We start from the raw sequence: 10,518 nt of genomic DNA, 5'->3' as shown, positions 1-10,518 counted from the left end.
TAATTAAAATTCAGTTTGGACTCTAAGATTTGGGAATCAGCTTGGGTTAAATATTGTAACAAGCTCAATGCCAACTCTGGCATTTCATATTTGAGTAACATAAGGAAATTATTTAATTACTTATACTTCATAATTTACATGAAAGCAATAACCACAAAATTCCGATTTTGTTGAGAGGACATATACAATAGACATCTAAAGTTCTTGTCTATAGCAGTCCTTGAAAAGGGAGCAACAGAAAGCGAGCTTTTACTGAGCTCAGAGGACAATAGGAAAATTATCCACACATCAATTTTATCAAGTTATTAAATTATCTCAATTTTTGTATATGGATTAAAAGTTTTGTAGGAAAGCCCTTAATAATCTTTACATTCAAGCACATGCATAATTACCTTATCTAGACTTGATTTGCAGAAAGGTCTAATGTCTAGACAATTTCAAAGTACAGATTATGGCTCTTTAAAGGCATATGTCCATACTTATGCTTTTATATTTTAATTCAACTTCTTTATCATTGTGTTTCTCTTCCAATGTCTATGGACCATCGAATGACTGGAAGATGATACTAATGGAGAACAGTACAGAAGTGACACACTTGCTCCTGCTGGGACTTACCGATGATCCAGGCCTACAGCTTCCCTTGTTTTTCACTTTCCTCCTCATCTACACCATCACCCTGGTAGGGAACCTGGGAATGATCCTGTTGATAGTCCTGGACTCTCGGCTCCACACTCCCATGTACTTTTTTCTAAGTAATCTGTCCTTCGTTGATCTTTGTTACTCCTCAGCTGTCACACCCACAGTCATGACTGGGCTCCTAATAGGAGACAAGGTCATTTCCTACAATGACTGTGCTGCTCAGATGTTCTTTTTTGTAGCCTTTGCTACTGTGGAAAATTACCTATTGGCCTCAATGGCCTATGATCGCTATGCAGCAGTGTGTAAGCCCTTGCACTATTCCTATACAATGACTACAAATGTATGTATTTGTCTTTCTGTAGTTTCCTATGCCTGTGGTTTCCTGAATGCCTCCATCCACATTGGGGACACTTTCAGTCTTTCCTTCTGTGGGTCCAATGTAGTCCATCACTTTTTTTGTGATGTTCCAGCAGTCATGGTTCTCTCTTGCTCTGACAGACATGTCAGTGAGCTAGTTCTTGTTTATGTAGTGAGCTTCAATATCTTTTTTGCTCTCTTTGTTATCTGGATGTCCTACACATTCATTTTTATCACCATCTTTAAAATGAGGTCAAGTGCTGGATATCAGAAGGCTATATCCACCTGTGCCTCACACTTCACTGCCGTGTCTATTTTCTATGGGACAAGCATATTCATGTACTTGCAGCCCAGCTCCAGTCACTCCATGGACACTGACAAAATCGCATCTGTGTTCTACACCATGATCATTCCTATGCTGAACCCTCTGGTCTACAGCTTGAGGAACAAAGAGGTCAAGAGTGCATTCAAAAAACTGTGTCATTGGCAAAATAGTCCATAGTGGTTTATTTTTAATGTTCTAGGCTGAATAATAATTTTTCTTCCACATTCTATACATTCCAGAATGGAGTCTAATATTTCTGCAAGTTTGGTGTATAAAAAAATAAACATAGTGTATTCAAGATGACAGTTACGAAATTTTGGGGGGATCTTCTTGACAACACTTCTGTATGTATTGTTTTGTGGATGATTTATTAAATGTCATCTTACTTTCAGTAAAATGTAGAAAATATTTACAAAATCAAGCATAATTATGTCTCTATTTGATGTTAATAAACAGATTCTGAACATTTTCATCTTTTTAGGACAGTTTTTTTATTATTGTATTGATTGTGAAGTGATAAGTTGTTGTGCTCAATTTTTGTAATAGTCACATATTACCTTCGTTGTAAGACTTTCTAGCACAGCTCATAGAACATTTTTTTATTAGTTACAGTTTTTTCACTTTGTATCCCAGCTGGAGCCCCTTTCCCCATCCTCTCCCAATACCACCCTCCCTCTTCTTCTCTCATGCTCCACCCTCAGTCCAATGATAGGGGAGGTCCTTCTCCCTTTCCCTCTGACCCTAGTCTATCAGGTCTTCCTCTGTGGAATGGTAAGGCTGCTCCCCCCGCAGGGGGAGGTGATCAAAGAGCCATTTACTAAGTTCATGTCAGAGATAGTCCCTTTTCTCCTTACTAGGGAACCCACTTGGAGACTGAGCTGCCATGGGCTACATCTGTGTAGGCGTTCTTGGTTATCTCCATAGAATATTACTCAGCAATTAAAAACAAGAAAATCATGAAATTTGCAGGCAAATGGTGGGATCTAGAAAAGATCATCCCGAGTGAGGTATCCCAGAAGCAGTGAGACACACATGGTATATACTCACTTATAAGTGGATATTAGACATATAATATAGGATAAACATACTAAAATCTGTACACCTAAAGAAGCTAAGTAAGACTGAAGACCTTGGCTAAGATGATCAGTCCTCACTCAGAAACACAAACAGGACAGACATCAGAAGAGGGAGAAAACAGGGAACAGAACAGGAGCCTACAACAGAGGGCCTCTGTAAAACTCTACCCAGCAGGGTATCAAAGCAGATGCTGAGGCTCATAGCCAAACTTTGGGCGGAGTGCAGGGAATCTTATGAAAGAAGGGGAAGATGAAAGACCTGGAGGTGACAGCAGCTCCACAAGGAGAGCAACAGAACCAAGAAATCTGGGCCCAAGGGTCTTTTCTGAGACTAATACAACCAAGGACCATTCATGGAGATAACCTAGAACCCCTGCACAGATGTAGCCCAGTCATGGCAGCTCAGTCTCCTAATGGGTACCCTGGTAAGGGGAACAGGGTCTGTCTCTGACATGAACTCAGTGGCTAGCTCTTTGATCACCTCCCCCTTATGGGGGAGCAGCCTGAACAGGTCACAGAGGAAGACAATGCAGCCAGTCCTGATGAGACCTGCTAGGCTAGGGTCAAATGGAAGGGAAGGAGGACCTCCCCTATCAGAGGACTTAGAGAGGGGCATGGGAGATGAGAGAGGGAGGAGTGGGATTGGATGGGAATGAAAGAGGGGGCTACAGCTGGGATACAAAGTGAATAAACTGTAATTAATATAAAAATTAAAAAAGTAGGCACTTTAAAAAATAATCTGTCTTACTCTTTAGACAGATTTTATTTACTAGAAAGTAATGGTTCTAAATTTAATTTAAATCCTATGAAATAAATTTTCTGGTTGAAGAAGATGAAGAAAAAAGAAAGCCAGGCTATTTACAATGGTGAACAGAAAATGGAGGGATGAGCCTTCAGAGAGTGAAAACCCCCAAGCTGTCAGGGCCATGGAGGATCCATGCCTAGGAGCCATGGATCTGAGCCAGGTTCACCAGGAGTACATCAGGTGCTGTAAAATGAACTTTTATTCACCTACTTCAGATGTTGTCCGAAGAGGAGTACTGCCTCTGTCTGCTAACCGTGGCCCAGTACTGGAAAATTCTAGATTCCGTACAATCTAAAGTAGGCCTAGAATGTTTATGGCCTGTGAGACTTACTGCTTAATAAGCTCATCCTTTCGCACCCAGCTCATCCAGCTCTGGGCTGGCTGGTTCTACTCAAGCTCTTGTTCTGCCTCAAACTCCTCTCCCAGTTGCCTTATGCAATTTGGCTTCTCTCTGAGACCCTGAATTGCTCTGCTTGGCCTCAAACTAACTGTAGCAATCTTCTCTAATCTTGTGGTTCCTTTTCATTCTCTGGTTCATTTGGTCTTCACCTGAGTATAGCTTGTTCTCTGTTACTGTTCTGTTAAAACTGCCTCTTCTCTCTCTCCTCAATGCCCCTTAAGCAGTTTTCCTTTCCTCTCTCTTCTCCTGATAGTTGGGAGTATCCTATTCTGTTAAATCTTTCTCTGATTTGTCAGTTTTTCTGTCACTCAATCAAACATCACTTTCAAACATGGGTGCTTCCGTGCTTCTGTCTCCAAACTAAATTTACCTTTATTGTTTGGGATTAAAGGCATGTACTATATGGCTAGACTTAAGCTTTTCTTTACCTAATACTTGCTCACTTCCAGGCTGGCCTTGAACTCAGATCTTCTTGCCTCTGGCTCCTGGATTAAAGGCATGTTTGTAGCTGGATCACACAAATCTAGAAAGTCTTTGGATATGATCTCATGCCAGAACAGTCATGTTCTGTATTAAAATTCCACTACAAGGTACAGATAGTTAGAAACAGAAACAGATTGTTATGAAAGGAAACATGCTCCCAAGAGGGAGAGTTGGCTAATGAACTGAGGAAAGAGCCCAGCAAGTGTTGAGCCATGTAATCCTCAACCTTTTTATAGGTCATTTATCTAACACCCTTATCTCCAAGTTTGTATACAGCAGGCTTTTCCAATACATTTTTTTTTCACTTAGAAAAGCCTAAGTGAGGAATAATTTCTATTCTTTCTCTGTGACCTGACCTGAAGATGCTACTTTTTTTTTTTTTTTTTGTAGGACATTTAGGTGGCCGAAGGCTTCCACTTTCCCTTGCAAACTGGCTTATTTCACATGTTAGTCTTTATGTTTGGGTCCTCACTCCTCGTTTTCTTGTTATACCATGATATAGTCCTGTGCAGACTTGAAAGGCCTGAAGGTGTGATAGATTCTGCCATGTACTTTGTGGAGTAAGCCCATAGGGTTTCAACAGATAGGACCCTCAAGTAGAAGTGCAGGGTTGCTGTAAGAGTAAAGGTGAATACTCTATTGACAGACTTTTAATTGCTATTATGTCATATAGAACTTACTCTTTTTCTCAGGTCACAAGTGATAAATGATGTGGCATATGCAACCTTCTCGTTTTTGTTCTGTAAGTAAGGAGAATGTGTGATCCTCCTTGAAAGAGGAAGAATTGACAGAGATTCAGAAGTCAGTGCATACTACTGTAGGGCAGGTGGGTCCTGTGACTCAGGAAACTGGCCTGGAGCAAGAGCGTGGTCCAGGGGTGTCCAAACCCCGAGAATCTTGAGCCAAGCAGGTGTAAGGGCTGCTCTCTCTCTGTTCTGGACCTGGGTGTCTGCAAGTCCTGTAACCTTGCAACCCCCAATTCTTCTACCCTTGAATTCCTCATGTAGCCTGGTGGCCAGGTTTCAGATGACCTCCCCCCCCCCCCAAGGAAGGAGCAGTCCTGCTAGACCACAGAGGAGGACTTTGCAGCCAATCCTGAAGATACCTGATAAAACAGAGCCAGACGAAAGGGGAGGAGGTCCTCCCCAATCTGTGGACTTGGAAAGCGGCAGAGAGAAGCTGAGGGAGGGAGGGTGGGATTGGGAGGGAATAAGGGAGCAGGATACAGCTGGGATACAGAGTTAATAAAATGTAATTAATAATAATAATAATAATAAATAAATAAATAAACTTCCTTTTTCCTTATAAGTACATGTCCACATAGCACCTGGAATTCCTTTTCATGCAACTGAAGTGTTCCCATCACCTTGGGCCCAGCCAATGACGTACACTCACTCTGAAAGCCCCTACCCACTTCTCCAAGGTTTATATAGCTCTTCCCCCCCAATCCCCAGCAAAAGAGAGCTGTTTTACTGGAAACCATCTTAGAGAAGGTTGTTTGTCCCCTCACCTGCTTCTAACCAAGGTCCTTCAGAGCCCACCCACCTAGCTAAGCTTCATTCCCTCTAGTCCAGCTGGTGCACAGTGGTGTCTGGAGGCTCTGAGGACAGAAGCAGATCCCAGCTGGCATATTACCTCTCTTTCTCATTTTCCATGTTTCAGAGAACTTGAAAGTGCCAGTTCACTCCCTGAGAAAGAGCTATGCAACCTGGCTTGATTATGTCATAGTCATACAATTGGATACACTGTCCTTTCTCCCATAGAACTGGTGGCCTTACATACGCTACATAAGCATTGGTAGTGAGACTCATAGTCTATGGAAAAGGAGTGGGGCAGCAAGAACTGGGTTGTGGGGTCCCGTGTAGTGATCAGAGTCATGATTTGAGTCATGTTACCAAATGTAAGGCATTGGGGAGGCCTCCTCAGAGTTGGTATAGGACACAGCCAGACAGCAAATTCTGAGGACAAAGGTGATGTATGACCCTAGGGGAGCAAATAGGGGCAGACTGCCTATGGACCAGACAATGGCAGACAGCAAGAAGCAGCAGGTGTTTCAGCAGGAGGAGACTTTTAAGGAGAAGGATGAGTCTGTGCTAGGGTGAATTGGTAAGTCCTAACTGGATAGGTTAGACTGTATAGACAAATAATGAATTTTGATTGCTGAACTTTGGAGTTTAGTCTCAGGAATGAGTCAGTGGCCAAGTAATGGAAGAGACCCTGGGGGCTAGCCTTAAGAATGTGATTTAATGTTAAAGAAGTCTGAGAAAAAAATAAAATGGAAAGACGTGTGCAATGCTTGGACCTGCTAGAGAGCCTCTCAGTTGCCTCATGAATTTTTTTTTTAATTTTAATTTCTATTTATTCATTGTAGATCCTAGTCGTAGTCATAGCTCTCTTCCTCTTCTCCTCTCAGTCCCACCCTCTCTCCCTGTTTCCCTACATTTCTCCCATAATCATCAGAGAAAGGGACCCTCCCCACCTATCCACCCTAGCATATCAAGTTGTGTCTGGGCTGAGAATATCCTCTTCCCCTCTGGCCTGCTGAAGCATCCCTGCCCGAGGGAGGTGATCCTTTTTAAGGCTAAAATGGATGACTCAGCATTGCACATCCTCTAGGGAGTAAACCATGTTCCAAAAAACAGTGTCTGTTTTCTGTCTGTATAAGTCCTGATTGAGCCTTTAATGGCTTTGTTGTTCTATAGGATGATCGTGGTGAAAATCCTTGTTTTCAATGCCAACTTTGATTCCTGTCTCAAATAGGGCCTGAGGACAAACTACTACACCAAACCCCATGTGTGTCACAATGAGGGAGATTGATCTTCTGTACTCTGGGAGAGCTGAAGATATGACAATCAATACAAATGCCCAGGTGACTGACAAAAGCATGATGCTGACCTGAGGAAGCTCACAATCATTACGTTGGAAGGCCCAAATTCCAAAAATGAAAATACGTTAATCACTTTGCAACATATCCTGATTACGGTTTCACCTTCCTCTCCTCCAGATCAAGTTCCTTAATGTTGATAATGGGAGCATTATGAAAGAATAGGCTCCTTCTTTATTTCTGCACTTCTTATAGGGTAAGTTTTGGGTTGAGGGTTTTGTGGTGAGTTGTTGTTCCCCTTCCTCCAGTAGGAGTCCTTCCTGGCTAGAAGGTGACCACTTCAGTCTCTCTATCCCCAAATGCTAGGAGTCTCAGCTAAATTCAACCCCTTATCCTCCCAGGAGCCTATCCTATCCAGCTTATTTCAGTCATGCCCCGGAGGATCTGCTCAGCCCTGATGTGATTTGATGTGCTGAGGTGGGTTGATACAGGAACTGAGGGCTCCACTTTACTTAGATCTGTACTCTGTTTTTATTGGATTAGTTTTTGATATCTAGCTTTTTGTGTTCTTTATATGTTTTGGAAATTAGTCTTCTGTTGGATGCCTAATTTGTAAAAATCATTCTGTAGGTTGCCACTTTGTTCAAATGATATCTATTATCTTAGAGAAGCTTTCCAGTTTCATGAGGTCACATTTGTTAATTGTTGATCTCAGTGCTTGGATATTCAGTGTTCTGTTCAGGAAGTATTCTCCTGTGTCAATGCATTCAATGATATTCCCCACCCTCTCTTCTATTAGGTTCACTCTATTTGGCTTTATGTTGAGGTTTATTTTTTAATAGATTTATTTGCATTCTTCCACATGGAGACATCCAGTGTGACCAGCCCTGTTTGTTGAAAATGCTGCCATTTTCTATTGTGTTTTTTTCTGGACTTTCAATTAAAAATTAGATATCCATGTTTGTGAGGATTTTATTTGAGTCTTCAATTTGATTCCATTGATAATCTGTCTGTTCTTATGCCAATATTATGCTACTTTTAATATTATAGCTTATTAGTACAACTTAAAATCGGAAATGGTGAGACCTCCAGAAGCCCTTTTATTGTTCAAGAATATTTTAGCTACCATGAAATTTTTTGTGTTTTTCATATGAATTTGAGAATTGTCCTTTCAAGGTCCATGAAAAATTGTTTTGGACTTTTGGTGGGATTTATTTTTTGGAATTTTATTGACTCTGTAGATTGGTTTTGATATGATGGTCATTTTCGCATGTTAATCCTACTAAACTATGAGCATGAGAGACCTTTCCATCTTCTAACCCCTTCTGAAATATCTTTCTTCAGAGACTTGAAGTTTTTAATAGATAAGTCTTTCACGTGCTTTGTAAGCCTCATACGAAGATATTTTATTGTATTTGAGGAAAACAGGTGAAAGACTGTTTTCCCGGTTTCTTTTTCAATCTGTTTGTCATTTCTATATAGGAAGGCTACTGATTTGTGTGTTAATATTGTTTCCTGCTACATTGCTCAAAGTGTTTATCCGCTGTAGAAGTTCCACAGTGGAAATTTTATGGTCACTTAAGTATATTATCATATCTGCAAACAAAAATATTTTGATTTCTTCCTTTTTAATTTGTATTTCTTTATTTCCTCTAGTTTTGTTATTACTGTAGCCAAGACTTTAAGTAGTATATTGAATTGATGTGGAGACAGTGAACCTTGTCTTGTTCCTAATTTTAGTGGAATTGATTAGTTTCTCTCCATACAAGTTGATGTTGGCTGTTGGCTTGCCTTTATTGTATTGAGGTATGTCCCTTGTATCCTTAATCTCTCCAGAACTTTTATTATGAAGAGTGTTGGATTTTGTCAAAGGTCTTTTCTGTATCTAGTGACATGATCATGTGAATTTTTTTCCATTTGTTTATATGGTGTATTACATTTATTAATTTTTGCATACTGAACCATCCCTGAATCTCTGGGATGAAGCCTATTTTATGATATTGGGTCATCTGTTTGATGTGTTCTTTGATTTTTTGCAAGTATTTTATAGAGTACATTTGCTGATGTGTTCATAAGGAAAAATTGTTCTATAATTCTATTTCTTGTTGAATCTTTATGTGCTTTGGGTATCAGAGTAACTATAGCCTAATAGATTGAATTAGGCAATGTTCCTTCAGTTTCTATTTTGTGAAATAATTTGAGGAGTATTGGTATTAACTCTTCTTTGAAATTTTGTAGAATTATGGGTAAAATCATCTTGCCCTAGGCATTTTTTTTCATGGTTGGGCAACTTTTAGTGACTATTTCTATATCTCCAGGGATTATAGCTCAATTTAAGTTGGCTATCTGATCTTTTTAAATACCTTAATAGACATTTCATCCCATTTTATTAAACACAGATTCTTTTCTAATGTAATATAATTTGCAAACATATTCCCATCCTTCCACTACTCCCAGTACCATCCTACATTCTCTTCCATCTGAATCCACTTTCTTCCTGTCTCACATTAGAAAAGAACAGGCTTCTGAGAAATATCAACAAAAAATAACAAAATAAAGTATAATCATAGCAAAGAAACAATCACATCAAGTTGAAAAAGTCAATCTAACAGAAAAATAAAAGAGCCACTAAACAAAAACAAGACTTAAAGACCCACTCTTCACACATTCAAGATTTCCATAAAGGTATTAAATTGGAAACTGTAGTATATAGGCAGAAGGCATGATGTAGACTTGTGAAAAGCCCTGTGACCACCATTTCAGGTTGTTGGTTCATATTAGCTTTGCTCAGATGGTTTAGAGGGCCTTGTTCTCCTGGTGTTCTCCATGCTTTCTGTCTCCCATACTTCTGCATATTCTTCCATGAGTTTCCCCGAGGTCTGTGGGAGGGAATTGATGGAGACATCTTTTTAAGAGTTTTGAGTTCCAGGGCTTGCTCTCTCTTTCCATCTTTTTCTCTCTTCCCCTCACTGTGTGTGTGTTTGTGTGTGTGTGCATATGTGTGTGTGCGAAATGTATATTTATGGCCCTGTGTATTTTTTCTCAACTGCTGTGGTAGAAATCCTTTCTGGTGATAGCTAAATAAGATATATATCTGTGAGTATTTTGGAATATTATTAGGAATAGTTTTATTGTTACTTTATTTTTTCACAGTGTGTTTCATCTTCTCTCCCAACTTCATGACCTCCTTATTCCACTGTTATTAATAACCCCACGGGTTCAATTAGTAAAACATTCCATAGCCACATGGGTACTCACTGTTTTAATTGCTCCTTTACTAGAAAGGATAATGGGAGCTACAGCTATTATCATGAAAGAAATCTCCAGAGATATCTAAGGCATCCTAATATTTCTGCTTATGAGCTTCAAGCATAATGCTTGAAGTCATTTTCCAGAAGAGCTTATCTATGCAGTTGAGTGCTATTCACTGTTACCTTTTTCATGGCCACTTCTTTCTGAACACTTCCTGTCCGTCTTCATGCATGGTTAAGAAAAAACTCAAAGGTAAATGCTTTGCAGACTTTTAATTGGTATTATGTCATGTGAACTCTTCTTCTTCTTCTTCTTCTTCTTCTTCTTCTTCTTCTTCTTCTTCTTCTTCTTCTTCTT

The 10,518-nt window shown here is 39.9% G+C and overlaps 1 protein-coding gene across 1 annotated transcript; it reads left to right on the top strand.

The window, feature by feature from the left end:
• The first annotated feature begins 559 nt into the window (after positions 1 to 559).
• LOC129681784 (olfactory receptor 5B3-like) lies at positions 560 to 1,498 on the top strand. The gene has a single exon (XM_055613933.1). The coding sequence runs from the start codon at positions 560 to 562 to the stop codon at positions 1,496 to 1,498; it is 939 nt and encodes a 312-aa protein (XP_055469908.1).
• Positions 1,499 to 10,518: the final 9,020 nt, after the last annotated feature.

This window comes from Psammomys obesus, unplaced genomic scaffold, assembly GCF_907164565.1.
Source record: "Psammomys obesus unplaced genomic scaffold, mPsaObe1.curated_primary_1811, whole genome shotgun sequence".
NCBI classification, from domain to species: domain Eukaryota; kingdom Metazoa; phylum Chordata; class Mammalia; order Rodentia; family Muridae; genus Psammomys; species Psammomys obesus.
Note: the sequence above shows the minus strand (reverse complement) of the source record. Positions and strands in the feature narration are given on the sequence as shown.